The 17,340-nt window shown below is 38.0% G+C and overlaps 1 protein-coding gene across 1 annotated transcript; it reads left to right on the forward strand.

Moving 5' to 3' along the window:
- Positions 1 to 7,782: 7,782 nt before the first annotated feature.
- Positions 7,783 to 17,011, forward strand: LOC146734475 (uncharacterized). Its single transcript, XM_085507662.1, has 9 exons — positions 7,783 to 7,811; positions 9,927 to 10,051; positions 10,917 to 10,959; positions 12,985 to 13,031; positions 13,685 to 13,745; positions 14,501 to 14,538; positions 14,763 to 14,808; positions 15,907 to 15,935; positions 16,755 to 17,011. The coding sequence occupies exons 2-8, from the start codon at positions 9,943 to 9,945 to the stop codon at positions 15,917 to 15,919; spliced, it is 357 nt and encodes a 118-aa protein (XP_085363788.1). The 5' UTR covers positions 7,783 to 7,811; positions 9,927 to 9,942; the 3' UTR covers positions 15,920 to 15,935; positions 16,755 to 17,011.
- Positions 17,012 to 17,340: the final 329 nt, after the last annotated feature.

Here is a 17,340-nt window from a genome sequence, read left to right on the forward strand (position 1 = left end):
TGTTTATACCTGATATCCTCCACCAATCAAAGATGACAGTGAAGTTCAAAGTATAACAAATGAAATTTCTGACCAGTAACTAGCCACGTTTCGTGATGAAACTGCGAGAGATTCCACTTTGATTACAGTTATTGACCTTGTTTTTCAGAATGGCCACATTTTAGGGCACATATCTTTGATGTAGCTAGGCTCTTTCATACATATCGTAATGAAATCACCCATTATAAAAGTGCTTTTGTTTTGCAACAGTGTAATTCCTTCTAGAATGCATCTTGAAATCATTAACAAACTCCACTGACTCAATCCATAAACGAATAGTAAAGCTAGAAAAAGAAGTCGGTCAAATCATGTTTTGGTATGAATAACAAAATTCGAGAAATAGTCACTAAATGCACCACATGTATGTGAAACGATGGTTCCCCCGTACAAATGCATGCAACAATATCATTATAAAAATCTGTGTTTGCACGAGAGGGAAATCTAGATACATTAGTCAGTGACAATGGTTCCTGTTATGACAACCGGGAATATCGAGATTGAGTTTGCCATTGGAAATTCCACCATATCAAAGTTAGTCCTTGGTATTCCCAGTCAAATGGTTGAGTAGAACATGCTATGCAAACTGTGAAACGGTTCATGAAAACACATTCAAAATTGGGCAATATTTGTCAAACTTTCAACTGTTGATAGCCTGATGTCCCCCAATGCTGAGTATACTAAAGACCAACTAATTCAAGCAAAATCTTTAATATAGTCACACATTCGGTCATAAGATTTCCGCATTACCGGTGTGTATATATGGAATCACATGGGCTGACAGTCTTTCTTCAAATTGTGCCCCCTTCAATGTGATAGTCCCGAAATAATAAGCTCCCTAGATGAAAGTGATTGCATGGCGAATGTGTGATGAATCCAAGGCGCTATGAGGGGTAAATTCTTCTCCTCTGGGTTCTCCACACGTGTAAGGGGGGAATCTCGTCTGGTCTCTCTATCGCGTCCCCTTGAGGTACGGAATCGGGAACATCACTTAAGCTTTACAGTCAAATAGACACACACAACGAAATACGTTTCAACTCTCGTTTTAGTCGGTCAGTCGAGTACTTTGTATGTAAGACACACCGCCCTGGGGAAAAGTCCCCAAGACTATCGCAAGGTTGACCCAAGACTAGCCCAAGACTAGACCCTAGACTCTCCAAGACTGCGTCTGTCGTGGTGTACTCGCCAAGACCAACTAAAAACAATTTTATTCGCTTTCAAAAAATTAAACCAATTACAAAGAAGTATAAAGACTCTAGGGCGTAACCTTCAATCATACAGCCAATCACACTAAGTACTGAATACGTCATATCTTTTAATTAATCGTTCACTACATTAGTAATTGCGAATACCAATTCAACTGTCAGACATAGTAGTCTGGATAGCGACGATTATATCGTAATTGGTTCCAAATCACTGAACCAAGTTCCGCCCAGAACCTCGCATGGGCCTAAACGATGACAGACATAACACAGCCATTCGCTAGTAATCAGCTAATTAAATCGATAAACAGATACGTGCTAACAATTTCATCATAGCGCTCCTACAAACTGGTGGCTTGTGTTAGCTGGAATCTTTAGGTGTTAGTGTCAGTATTGGAATATTGACTTCATTGCTGTCACTATTACTGTTAAGATTATGTGTTATTCTTTCTCTCCAACAACATCTCCCATCACCATGACCTTGACTAATCCGTCATAAACCTCTACTACGATCCCCAATCGAGTCAGTGTAAGTATCTCATCCCAGTCTTCTATTAATTAGCACCACGTCCAACATTACTACCTCGCCTACGATCATCTGCCCACTCGCCACTACTAACGTCCACACCATCACGACTATTATTCTTATTCGATAAATCATGCGTGTGACCCATCATCACGCCCGATTGTCATCAGTAGTTAAATCACGCATTTGTACATTGATATTATTATCGTAATCCATATCATCATCATCCTCATGCAAAATGTTATCTTCCTCATCAATCATTGCTATAACATCACCATGTGTCAAATGTTCACCGATACTTAATTTCAGAACGATTGTCATCATAATCACACCATCGCCATCCACATTTGTTATTTCACCGCCTACCATTTGGTCATCAGTTAAGTTATAGTTGCTTGGTACAGCAAGTAAGTCATCCACCTCTGATCCGCTTACATCAGATTCTGTTTCAAATCCCCTTTCAATCAAGAGAAGCTCTAATGCAGAATACTTATTTCTCTCTGAGACATTTGGAGTGCTCCAGCAATCCCGTGAGAAAATACACTTCCAGTATTTGCACCGACATTTGAGATTCTCTCACTGAAACAAATCACAGACATATCAAATAAGAGCGAACGTGACGATTCATGCAACTTTAATCCATTCAAACCAGAGACATCGTAACGCAGAATACCACCTGTCAGGTATAGATCATAGTGAATACATGGATACACAGCGATGAATGTTTGTACTTGAAAAATTGATATAATGGTGCGTGACAAAACAATATTGTGCCGGAACTTCCCGGTATAAGGGTTAGCAACAGTGCAAATTATTCGTCAGGAAAATCAAGCATTATGGGAGCTAAAAGTTTAATACACTACAGTTGCATACTTATATGCATGAGTGTCACACGTGATGGGTGAAAGGTTAGACCATGTTAGATTACATGTTAAATTCTGTGCGGAACTAGTGTAGGCATAATATTTGACGAGTCACCAATGAAGTACACCCACACACACACCACACCAAACAAGGTTTCATAAATTCTTGGTATGAAAAACAGTATGTGTGTCCCGTTTGATATATAGAGGTCACCAAAGCAAGAAGAACACTCCTGGACAATATTTACTGTGACTATAAACGTCAAGTAGTTGTAATATAAAATTTATCATTTCATTCCACAGACTTTTACCAGCAGCCATGCTTTTACATGATAAAATGATTGGGTATAATGTATATGACGCCCTTAATTCTTTCACTTTTGAATGACGTTAATTTCTTCTTCTTCGTGAGCATCGTTGCCCATAGACTTCTTAAACTTCTCAATCAAGGGGAGTATCAGATGATGAAGATGACAAAAACAATTTAATATATATTCTTCTTTAGAATCACTGACCACAGAATACATTAATCTGAATTTATTTAGCATCTTATATATAATTTTCATTAAAGTTTGTGAAGCGCTTTGCGATAGGTCTCGTGGTTTGACTGCCATCTTTGATTTCCTCTAAAAAAATGGTTGTTTTTCAAGGTCGCCACATTTATTAATCCACGATTATTTTAAGGTTTTCCATGCTGCATTTTTATAGCGAATCCCTCCGAAAAACAAACAAATAATTTGGATCAGTCACGAGATTTTTTGGAAATCGTTTATCGCGAGGTGAAAGTAATTTGTACAAATTTCAAAGCAAGTCAAAAACCCAATGAAGGCGAAAACCTAATGCAAGTCAAAGTCTCAATGCAAATAAATATCGTCCCGCAAATACGATCATAATACCATAGAAAGCCAAAATATCAAATTTAAATTAAAATCAAATTATGGTAGAAAAGCCGGCCCAGTGAAACAATATGGCGATTACTAGTTGCCTGCGTCATACTTGACATTCGCAAAGGACGCTGGGAACCTGCGAACACACCCTGAACCCAGACCTGTGACAATCATTACCGGTGTCACAAGAGGGCGCTATCTCGGGTCACAATCCCTTGTTAATTTCGCGTTAACATGACTCTTGCGGTAACCCGGTTTTCGCCATTTACACACTCCAATGATATTTAATTTTAGTGAAAAAACAGCAAACAATAAACAGGAAACTTTATGCAAGTGTAATAAAAAAATAAAAAGACATTTTTTCAGGGAGATTTAAAAGATTATAGACTTTGAGTTAGTCATATGTGACCCTCCCTCCCTTGTGGAATTTGCATGACACATGTTTTATGTTATATTATCATTCAGTGATCTTTTTACCGCTTGTTTAATGAATTTCAATTACAACCAAAATAACCTTATTTGCATATTTCGGTAAACAAATTACACGAGTTTCTTAAATGATTGGTATTCGTGCATAAACTGCAAACAATAAGTCAGTCACTGAAACATTTTTTAGAGTGGTGATCCCCCTTTGCTGTATAGTTGAGTGGCAATAATTTAGCTTCCTTGATGTGTTACAAACATCATGGCTGTTCCACCCGTGTAGACTTTATATTTATTAACGTGACTATTTTGACCTTCTTGAGTCATGTTCAGGGGTGACTGTTAAATCACTACTCCAACGGTGATCCTTAAATTGCGTTCAACGTTATTATTTGACAGTGTCTTTTTTGTAGAGGGACAAACACGTGAATTTGTTTTTTTTTATGAATATTTAATTCATATTTTATTGCTTTACTAAAAAATATAATATACAGAACATTGGCATCACACGTAAAAGCGAATTTCATAAGAACGAAACATTACGTCAAACAAAGAAGTGCTTGTGCATGGTATGATAAGGTGGGTAATTCTATTCTCATAATCATTAAATACGAAATTCAACTTTCATTAACCCAAGTCTTCAAAGGTTCCCACTTTAGAAGGTGAAACCCTGCTTTACTTTTTATTTTGTATTCAATTATTTTATTTTCTCTGATGCGTTCTTTGAGGACAATATCAGGTGTAGTCTGCCCTCTACAGTTTTGAATGAATTTTTTAAAACAATAAAAGAAAATAGTTGACAATGACTGTATCATAAATAAAGATACATAATATCATATTTCTTTCATTACAATCAATTAGCGTAATTAAATTACAGCTTTCCTGAATGACACCGTACAGATAAATGCTTCATAGTTTCCCTCTCAGTGTGGTACTGTGTAATATTTGGGACATTATACAACTCAAATAAATTGTCATTAGTTGGGATATGTCGATAATTTGAAATTGAAATGAGCGTAGTGTAGATGAGATTGTTGTAGGAGCCTTAAATATAACAAAGCTGGTCTGGGGAGTTATTAAAAGGCTCTAATAGACAGTAGTTTTTCAGATTTTTATTGTTGGTATTGCTTGATAATGCTCTCTATATACACATATTTATATGATTGTTCAGAAGTCGATGTATTGAGGTTTATATACGTTTGTCCAGTTTCCTTTGTCGTCAATTAGGACACTCGGGATCGTATTGGTTCTTATTTCTACCTCTAAAAATAGTTCCATCACTCAGATTAATACACACTGCACTATTGATGCAGTCTAATGGCTGTTCTGGGCTGTGGTGGGAGCCGAAGTATCCAGCACGTCCGACACCGACTCTCTTTTTTAACTCCGCCCTCTAAATGTTGAACTAGCCAATCACATGCTTATGACTCATCATAACAGAACATTGAACCAATCACTGACACTTATGTTAACATTATTAATACTACCGGTAACACCTGATCAGAACGAAGCGACTAATCAGCGTAGTCACCAATGACGGTAGAGGATTAATATTTTGATTGGTTTCCAGATAAGAAGAGCGTGGTGTTTTCAATATTGTTCTAGTTTGCATTTTTATTTCGAAAACTCACGGAAAGACACGACCGGGCTAGGAGAGTCGATTCGGTGTAAAGTTACAGCCTTGGTTTAAAAAAAAAAACAAAAAAAAAACAGTATGAGTCTACCTTAAATTGGTCATGCACCCACTCTGGTTTATACTACCCTACCCCACAATTTTTGCGCAGTATCATGATTTTTCAGAGTGAACGCGATCTGGCGCACAGGCGATTTTTTATTGAGCTCCTAGCGCGGTGAACGGTTCGCTGTCCCCTTTCTATAGTAATATAACCACTGGGATTGCCACCCTCCGTTTTTACTGATCTCGGGGTAGGGGTGGTGTCACTAGTATGAACTTACCAACAGGTGTGCGAGGCACCCAAGGGATCTATAAATTATGTTTCATATTGGGCAAGGGGCATTTTTACGTTTACTGTAACCGTCACTGATGACGTCATTGCTCCACTCAGGTGTGACCGGTAGTAGTACGTGATGTCACTTCCTGGGTTAGTTTGTATCTATCAACGGCGACCTCCCAGTCGGGAGGTTACTTTCCGAATTCCATATGTCAAGATTGCATTCACACGTGGCCGATCACTCGCTTCAAACTACCGTTCAGAAAAAATCTGCTGACGGCATCATACTGATGATTTTTTTTAATTTTTCCAATTTTTAATTTATATATTTTTTGTTATTTTTGTTTATTTATGTATATTTCTTAGTTTTACTTGCCGTTATTAAGGTTTTTATATATCGTATCTCGGTCGCCGTAACTATGTCACCAACTCACCCCAACACAGAACATTTCTATGTCCTTAAACATACTCATCACAACACTGACTAAAAATGCGTACACATCTCCAATAAACTGCGCCCTCTAGGAAGTATCAATATGACGTCACTTATATGTAAAGTGCTTTTTATTCTGTTGTCGACTGCCTACTGAAAAGCATATATTCACTCCGGGTTTCAGACCAAATAAAATGTAAATAGCATACCCAACCGCAGAGTTGTTAACAGATTTTGTATAAGAAAATTTACATGTGCAAGAACACAAAACAAACGAGTTAAGTATCGCCAAAACAATCAACGAGGACCAAAATGGTCTACTGAGTGCCATATCAATTACTTTCATTAATTACTTCGACAAAATAAATTGTATATTATACAAATGTTCGCATCCGATCAGAATGCAATTAACTCTTCCGGTCACTGTATGCGCATGTATGACCGTTTCCGTTAGGCGAAAATTTGTATTCTTATACCATGGACTGGACGGTCTATGCTTATACTGACTAACGAAAAAAACATCGTCTTCAGTCATAATTTTTCCAACAACAGTGCAATCAAAATGAATGACAACAATTCAAATTCCTTTTCGCATCGGCTAGTCGGCGACGTCGAAAGGGTAAACAAGATAAATAGTGTATATGTATATTGATGATTGAAACGAGGAAGTCGTCACCTGCGCATGCGTCAGATGGCCATAGTGTGTCATTGTTTACAAACAAGCGTCTACCTCTTGAGCCTTTGCGTTTTTAGCGTGTGTTGTTATCGTCGCTTGGGACACAACTTGAATTCCCGCGCATGCGCGGGTGACGACTCTCACACTTTAAATATATAAGCTATACTCAATAAATGATTTCCGGGAAGACAAATCGCTCACAATTAAAAACGGAAAAATCCGTGACCTTTCCCGCAAAATAACAAGTCGTAGACACAACTGACATTTTCCCCCACAATAAACAAATAGTACATCGATCTCAATATGCCGATGTGTCCGACAGTCATTAGTCGACGGTCGTCGCGCAGCGCAGCGCGTCTTCAAATTTCCTGTAAATAAACGATGTATTTTAAACGCGTTTTGCACGTCGCTGTGAGTCCCATATCGACCAGGACACGACGCGACGACCACCGCCTTTAACTCAACATGACCATTTGATCTCGGATGGTGGGGGTGGCTGGATTGTGCGGTCGTTCTCGAAACTATTTGAATTCGTTCGGAAACAATATCACCTCCCCAAAGACGGATATATCTCATGTTATGTCGTCTCCAGAGATTCATAACTCTTTGTTACAATTACGTTTTATGTTCCCTTCATCAGCTGTACAGAGGTCGCGGGACTAATTAATTATTTAATTAATTATATACATATATAATACATATATATATATATATTGAAAACCTTCTTCCAACGACGCTACTGTGGAAGCGCTAACCGAATTGCACTGGGGACTTTCTGTGCTTGGTTGGTAAGGTGAATGCACGATACTGCTGGTGAGTACTGAGTCCATTCTTAAGAGAATTCTTGTTTACTTTCGCAAATTTAAGATATTTATGAATTGCCCTGGAAATGTTTGGGTCATATGTGGATGTGTTCAGACGAGCCTGTTCAAAAACCGGGGTATGTCATTTGAATTGATGTATGTCATTATCCCGATATATGATCATTTAGATCGAGAGGTTTATCATGTTTTATCTTGACACATTATTCAATAACTATTCAGTGCAAGACACAATACTGTCAGTCTTGTTGAAGGGAGAGTGACTGTGTCTGTTTACTGCGCGTATATGCATACGGTGGTCAATTTCACCAAACCAATATACATACGTACGTATAGTCAATTTCCAGGGAAAAAAACCTCGTAGCCGATCTTTATTTCGAAAGTTTGGAATTACGATACAGACACTGGGTCTATGACGTTGTACGAGTTGGCGATACTTATATTCAATTCTCGGCTACTTAATACTCTGATGATCGAATGTAAATATCTCCAATTGTTGCAATGCCCTTGAACGGGGCTGAATTTAGCGGACATTCGACGATTGACTGTAATAAAAATAATTCCAAGTCTACAACGCTGTACACCCTGGGTTAGCTAGATAAGACCTTTCACCGCTACACTGACATGTTTTGCTACCGTAAACAAATAGAATAAACTACGTTGTGAGCGACGCAGGTGAAGGTTCTGCCCAAAGCACAAATGCGTCATTTGCGGGATGTCTTGTGATACAAGGTAAATACAATGTCAAATGTTGCGATAAGGAGGTATCTCATGGGATTTGGAGCGACTGATAATGCAATCAAGTTAATAGAAATTGATATTGAACCGGGGAGTCGTCACCTGCGCATGCGACAGGCTACAGCAGCGTGTCGTTGTTTACAAACAAGCGTCTACCCATGAGCCTTTGCGTTTTTAGCGTGTGTTGTTATCGTCGCTTGGGACTCAATTCCCACTCGTGGACTGATGACGACAGTTTTGCTTTAAAGCGGGGGAGTCGTCACCTGCGCATGCATCAGGTGGCCATAGCGTGTCGTTGTTTACAAACAAGCGTCTACCCATGAGACTTCGTGATTTGGTCTTTGGAATATATAGCGTTTAGATCATGAATATTTATTTGGTGAATTTCACTATACAAACATGCAGTATGTCGTCTACCTGCCACCAAATATAAATACAGTGAGGAGGAGGGTAATCTTTGGTATACAACATGGGCCAATCTCGGTTACCGCATTCAAGTTGATGGCTTGCGCTATAAATCTATACCGTAGATCAGGAATTGTTAGATAAATAAACGCAAAGATAACCGAGGCTATCAATCTATAACGTAAGTCAAGCATTCTTATAAAAAGACACGCATAGATGACCGAAGGCTATATATATATATATATATATATCTATTTAACGTAGGCCAATCAGTGATATATAAAGAAACGCACAGATAACCAAGGCTATAAATCTATAACGTAAGTCAAGCTTTGTTATATAAATAAACGCACAGAGATAACTGAGACTATAAATCTATAACGTAAGCCAGGCCAGACACGCAGAGATGACCGTGGTTATATATTTGTAGTGTAGGCCAGGCATTGTTATATAAAGAAACGCATAGATGGCCAAGGCTATATATTTATAACATGGGCCAAGCATTGCTATGTAAAGTCCCAAAGTCTCGTCCATATAATTCTGTCGCAAGTGAAAGTTCCGTAAAATGTGGCGACTACCGCTGAAAAAAACACGCCATGATTAAATAAATTGAGAAAAAACACCACATTTGACTTAAACTGTTTGGAGAGGTAACTGTTCTTAATAGCTCAAGGTTGGAATTGGCCACAGCCTTGTTTGTGTAATTTGTACCATAGACTTAACCATGATAGTTGGGACAGTGGACGCGGGGTCAGAAGAGAATGGGACCCTATTCTGAAGGCCAATATACAAGTCTCGTGGCTTTTTCACATTCACTGAGACCTCAGTGGCATTTTTGTGCCTAAGGTGACTTATGTATTAGTTTTACCGATTAATGTTATCACACACGTGACATAACACATGTGACGCAGATTTAGGCGTCATTGCTTCCCATTTTAATATATTTAATTGTTTTACGTTACAGTTACTTGTTGAATGTGATGATGTCGAGAAATTGTTCAAGTTTAGCATTGGTGTATATCGTCGTGTTTGTATGTATGGTTTCTTCTGCTCACATAAACATTGGTGAAACTGACGTTTCTGCTTCAGGTAATTTTACGCACTGTGTTCGACCTAAGTCCAATGTATAAAACGCCTAATAAATACAGCATTTATTTGCACGAATTGCGATGACTGTGGCGCGCTGCGTGACGACCATGGCGCGCTGCGCAATGACCATGGCGCGCTGCGTGGCGACCATGACGCACTGCTTGACGACCATGACGCGCTGCGTGACGACTGCGGAGCGCTGTGTGACTACTGTGGCCGTTTACGTACAAACGCGGCTAACCAGTAACAATTCGGATAGTTTAAAAAACACGACAAATTCTTGTTATATTTGTATTTTGAGTGAAGAATTGTATCAAATGAAAAACGAAGAGCAAATTATCTCGATATAATTTATTACTTTGTGATTCCCATTAACGTTCAGACCTTCTGTGGTGGTTAGTTTTAGTCAAAACTCGCCCAACTCAACTCAAGTTGATAATGCGAAAAACTGCCCGAGTACCTCAATTGTTTCAACTAATCAATAATATTGCAAAATGTCAGAAAACTACTATTAAAAGTGTACTATTTGTAATTACCTCTTATTTTTCATACATTATTTAGTATTAAACGCATTGTGATATGTCAAGTGATGTAACTGCTTGTGTTTTTGATCAAATATGACAACCCATTACTCGTTGCCATTGTGTGTCGTATTGATTGACTCGGGAATGAGTTTTTACGACCGTTGACAAAGTCCCCTTGGTAATTAATTACCGTATTATCTATACTTTGACAAATACGTAACGTTGTGTATAATGAATTGAACACGGGGGATGCATGTGTGGGTTATACGTTATTGAAAGATTTTGCTGGAGCATAACTCGATTGATTGATTGATTAAATGTTTGTTGTTTTTAAATTTCAGAATGGCTCCGGCATCTGATAAAATCGACGATAGAGGAGAGTGCGTGAGTACATATTTTTCTCAATAATTGTTTTGTTAATTTAAGACTAGGTTATTTTTTTGAAATGTGACAGAATTTGATTTTGATGTTTCGAATTTCGAATCGCAACTGCCATACATGACTAGACTACCATAGGCCTGGCTTTAGAGTTATACTACTGTAATCATGACGTCAGAGTTATACTACTGTTGTCCTGAAGTCACAGTTACACTACTTTAGTCCTGACGTCAGAGTTATACTACTCTAGTCCTGACGTCCAGACCTTCTGTCACAGTTAGATTTAGCCTTACATGATATTGCACAATTTTGAAAAAGCAAAGAAATGACCAGTCTTATAGTAACTATTTTAATAAAGCTAATACGAGTTTCAAATCAAACATTCCGTTTTATATAGATACGAATGTTTTGTTTTTTTAAAACATTTATAAAACTACAATTGACGATTAATTTTGACAATGTCTAAGTGGATGCATATCTCCCGTATATTTAATTTTGTGTGTACATGGTAGTAAATCAGCAAATGTTTGAAAGAACCCGCACAGACTCATGGGTAATACGAACAGGTTTTTATAGCCAATGAATGGGGCGTTTTTAGTTTGAATGTAGCACAAAAGCTATATTTGGTGAATATTTCTAAATACTTTATTTATTTCAATAAAAAATGTTCATGTGAATTTCCTACAACTGAATAAACTATCGATCGCCCCAGATTAAAATAAACTTACTGTTTGTGTGTGTGTGTTGGTCAACTAGTGTAAAAAGTGTTGGTATAGTCAGTGTTATTGTGTGAAATATAGAAACAGTCTGTTAGCTGATATAGCTCCGATGTACAACTGAAACAACATTTTTACCAAACATATACACTATAATTCGCAACAAAAATTTACACTGAACATTAAATATTCAATAAAATTCGATAATTGAACATATCGTCACAAAATTAACTAATCTGACTAAGATCCACTCGAGATGTCCACATATAAAATATCGAAGCAATGTGGCATGCTTTTCCAAGTCCGGCGAAAATATATAGCGGTTTTTTTTTTTACCAAAAATGACAAAATGAGCAAATCTGACTAAGATTTACAAGAAATATTCAAACGTAAAATACCAAAGCAAACGGGCTAGCACTTTTCATCAAAAACTACAAAAATATTCAGAAAAATAGAAAACAATGTGCATTTAGTTAGCATATGCGGACCCGCAACAAAGCATCTCCATTTAAGCTTGACGCGTGCAGGCTTTGTTTAGTTTGTTGCATATACATTTCGAACAAAACAATACGCAGGAACTCGACAATTTAACTAATTAGTTTACATATTTAATCGTTTTATGGGAAACATTTTAAGGCGGATTATGATATATATCATTATGTGACAAGAGGGTCACATTTCAGCGGGCACTGTCAATTCTCGCGTCGGTTGTGAAAATGGTTTAAATCTCACAGCTATGGCAGTAGTTTAGACATAATTAATTTATCACATTAAATATTAAAGAGCGGTAGTCGTCGCGCCACGCATGCGCGAGATATACGGGTCTCATATAAACAAAGATGTCGACATTGAACGTTGCGCGATTTTAGGCGACTGGAAGGTATCGAAGGAGTCAGCGGTAGTATTCAGTGCAAGTCGCGTCTTGGTCAAACCTCATACTTGTAAATTCCATTTGAAGAGCGCATTGAATTGTGGGAAAATCAATGTTTATCAACACAATTTTCGCACATGTGCAGCACGAAGACCACCGCGCTTTAACATTACAGTACATTACATCACCCTCTATGTTGATATTAAATTACGCAGAAAATTGCACACGGCAATATACTGTTTCTCTCTCTGGTCAGATGGCTCAAGAGGGTTTTGTGGGTTTCCCTCTTCGTCTTTCACCCTGCTGTGATGTTCTGTTCTCCAGGATGCTGGTCTCGCCACGATGAAAGGTCTTACGCCACTACAGATAACATCTCCACTTTAATTTACTATAATGACACTTTCATAGCCGCGTCAACTTTCATTTTTTCTGCACTCCCTGCAGGTTTGGTGAGAATGGTAGAAACGAAGATGGTCTCTTTGATTCAGAAGGTAATTCAGAATTTCCGGAAACAAAGCACATAAACGAAACATTTGCCATTATATTTATTTTCGCATTATTTATGTGTGAAAACAGTCGCCGATTATCTGCTCCGCTGTGATTTCCCTTAAAATTCTGGCCCACCGTCGCCATGGCAACAGCCGAAAAATGATTTCTAATAGCTTCGCGCCAAATATATATCTTCCTACACATCTAGGAGTGTGGGCAAATAGTTACAAATTGTTTTTTTTTTTTCATTATCGAGAAATTTGACCTCAAAGTTAAGGAAACTTTTCACCAGAAACAGTTTTTTAACTCTTCTGTTTTGGCTGGGCCAATTTCGTTCATCCTTGGTAGGCAAAAAATTCCTTACTTTTGCGCCAAATTTATCAACTTCTACCAGTCTTGTAATAGCAGTATTAAAATATTAGAGTTCAAAGAATCTAGAAAATACAATCGCAAAACGGTCGGTCGACCGTTAACTAACCGTAAACCACACCTTTGGGTAATCTGAAATCAGTGTATATCTAGTACATTTATATCACGCTTAAATTTTGTTTTAATTCTTTCCCAGAATTAGTTTGCTAAAACTACGGCGTAGGTTAGGCTTTTGTGGTGTTTATTATTTCCATATTAATAAACCTTGTTTTTTTTATATCTGCAGACACGCTATTAGAAGAACCGATATCTCTGAAAAATCCTGTTAAAAACAGTGCACTCCCTTGGTAAGTAAATGTGATCTGAGTTGTGTTAATACTGATTAAAGCGTCACGCAGCGCGCGTTGTATACATCGTGTGGGCCGGGGACATGACGAGCACCAAGTTGTGTGACGACTATGTTTATTTATTAAAGGGCGGCGGTCATCGCGCAGCGCGTGTTCAACTTTCATGTAAACAAACTATATATTTTACACGAGAGTTGTTGCTGTGAGTCTCATTTTGCGGCTTGACGGTCACCGTCCTTTAACGACTACAGTAAACGCCTTACTTCGTCATTGTCCGCGTATGTTAGTACATTCGTCATTTTCCAAGTACATCAGTATATCATCCATTTCCTAGTAGGTCACTATATCCGCATTGACACGCAGATCGCCGCAAACCAAAACTGAATAGCGCCACCTGTGTTGACACAATGACTATATCCGCCATTTCCTAGTCGTCACTATATCCGCCATTTTTTAGTACGTCACTATATACGCCATTTCCAAGTACGTCACTAAATCCGCCATTTCCCAGTACGTCACTATATCCGTCATTCCTTAGTACGTCACTATATCCGTTGTTGTCTGAGTAACATTATTTTATCCGGTATAGTTCGAATACTAGTAGTCACTGAATTCACCATTGTATGAGGGCGTAGTCACGAATTTGCTTCGGCGCTTGAGAGCGACTCATCGGAAAGGTGTATTGTAAACAAATAGTGTGTAATTCTGCATGTATTTAACATTGTCGGTGGGCTTTCTCCATTTGTTTTCTTCAGGATCAAGTCGTACTATAGTGGTCGTCGAACAGGAGAGAGTAAATATTTTATTTCCTATTTATTACTGAAACATATTCGTCGAATTCCAATTGAAATATAATCGATAAAATAGAGGGCTTACTTTGTATTATTCACGTGATCCCTTGATATTCAAGCTAATTAACTAATTCAACCATCATTTGCATCATTATTCGACTGTGTTTGTAATTTTATCTCTACTTACGTATGACAGTTTGATTGTTAGTATATCATTCCCCAACAGATAAAAGAGCTTGTAACAAACCAAAATGGCTGTGCAGTACCAATAAGTAACTATCAACTCGAACTGATTAAACCTTTATATACTGTGGTAGACATAGTAGCATGTTCACACTTCATAAATGTGCAAGTACACATTTACTACGTTCGAGTGTTTTGCACTGTCTATAGACAATGGCACTGTGACGTAATTTATTTACATTTGTCACCCGAATGGTGTGAGAACGTTGCCCATAATATGAGGTTATTGCGAGAATACCTCAAAGTATGCACGAAGACAGTACAGCTGGAGTATCGACCGAAGCGTAGCGGAGATCGATGCGCGGCATACTGTCTGAGTGCATACTTTGAGGTACTCTCCGAGTCGTAATAACCTTATTATTATACATCTTTTCCTACCAAGGATACACCATGGGAATGCCGAAACACAAAATGTTTAGAACAGATTCAGCGAACTTCTTTGTGTTGAATTATTATTAGAGGACGCTTACGCGCGTAATAATTCCATATTTGGAATTTGCATTTTCTAATATGGTAGGATGAAAATATCCCATAAAATGCCGCAAAATTACGGCATGCCGTAACTTATGGCGTTACGGTGACAGAGCACGCGTACACGCACAAAACATGCGCGACCGTTCGTGGTGTATTTTACACGGGTGTGTACGTCACATGAAACCAATATCGAACACGACACTCTGCGACGATTGTTGAGATTAATGAACGCAATTATTGAATTCAAAGTTATATGGATTGAATAGAAATAGACTGTAGAGTCAAATGGCCAACGAGATCTCATTGAGAACGAGAACGCCCCGAGACAATTGTTTTTACACTCTTATATCGTTCCATTTTCTCCCGCCATCACGTCCACTGTTACAAATTTCATGATGGTTACATGAATCAGGGGAACAGTGGATGTGAGAAGCATCATCTGAGGGGCAAAAACGGATCTCGTGGCTCAGGGCCTCAACGAGATCGCGACGGCCATTATCTGAAATAAGTTGAGATAAATGTACATATGTGAAGTGAACGCACCGTACACCACGTGTTGCACCGAACCTATACCAACACCACTATTATCTTTAATGTAATGTTCATGCGTAAATATTTCGAAATAACAGTTTTCTTTAAACTTCTTGTTCTAGGACTCTTGGGTGATAAGTTCAAACATAAAGTAAGTATTGTGCAACCATGGTACGAGATGAAGAAACGTTCTAACACTGTACTCCACACGCATGCGTGTTTTAGATAACCAATATACACTCACTGAGTGCAATAAGCTTGGCATCTGAGCAGTATGTACTTGAGATTGTAAGGTCATGAGCAATTTGTTTATGTTGCCATTATGAGAGATTTAACAGCTTTTATCATCAAGTATGCCCTTAATTTATATATAGCTATAAAGGGCAGTAGTCGTCGCGCCGCGCATGTGCGATATTTGTATTGATAAACATTGATTTTCCCATTATACAATGCGCTCTCTTCTATAAGATTGGATTATGGGAAAAAATCAATGTTCATAAACACAAATTTCGCACATGCGTAGCGCGACAACCGCCGCCCTTTAAACAACTTATCGGGGTTTGGTAATACCGTCACCAATGCATTCATATATTGATGTAAAACATGTTAATAAGTATTGGTACTAAACAGGTTTGACGTTGATTCCCTAGATGCACTGTTAGAACAATAGCAGTATGCAATTAATATCACAATTCATAACAATATTCAGCGCCATAATTTATAAATTGCGGTTATGGCTGGGAAAGTGTTTGAGGAAATTTAACCAGGTCTTGCTGATCACGCGAATATGGAAAATTCTAGCCATTAAAATAAACCTGCATTTGCCCCATTTTTTCAAACATGAGTGAAAATAAATAATAGAATAATTAAAAAAACAAAAACATATGCAAAATATTGCAGTATTTTTTTTGCAAAAAAAAGTCTTATGTTCCTTCCAAAAATAAAGACTTCACTTACTTTGTTTTTGTAGGTTTCTCCTGAAAAGTAGACGATGAAAAGGAAGGAACCACAAAACATATCAATGTGACATGCGATTACGGATTTAACTATTTGCATCACATATGCTCTTATTTCCAAGTACTGTTTCTCTATGCAAAATATCTTATCAATATACCAGTATATGATCTTGTATTTTTCTATTTTTTTTTTAGAATTGTGAACGTCACAAATCATACTACATTTTATATTTTCCCAACATTGTGGTAGTTTCATTCGTGAATAGACCTATCAGACCTTGTACATTTTGTCGTTCCTGATATGTATTTTTTTTATTTTGATAATTTAAAGCGGGGGAGGGGTCGTCACGTGCGCACGCGCGGGAATTGAGTCCCAGACGATGACAATAACACATGCTAAAAACGCAAAGGCTCATGGGTAGACGCTTGTTTGTAAACAATGACGCATGTGCAGTTGACGACTCCCTGCTTTAAATGTGAAACGGCACCCCAATACACCTTCCCTATAGGTGACACACGCTTTTGTTATGTATTTAATTGAGTGACATTTCGTAGCCAACGAAAGTTATACTTACCAAGAAGTGTTATCCTCTAAACTTC

This window comes from Saccoglossus kowalevskii, chromosome 14 (genome assembly GCF_978046115.1).
Source record: "Saccoglossus kowalevskii chromosome 14, keSacKowa6.1, whole genome shotgun sequence".
Classification (NCBI taxonomy): Eukaryota; Metazoa; Hemichordata; class Enteropneusta; family Harrimaniidae; genus Saccoglossus; species Saccoglossus kowalevskii.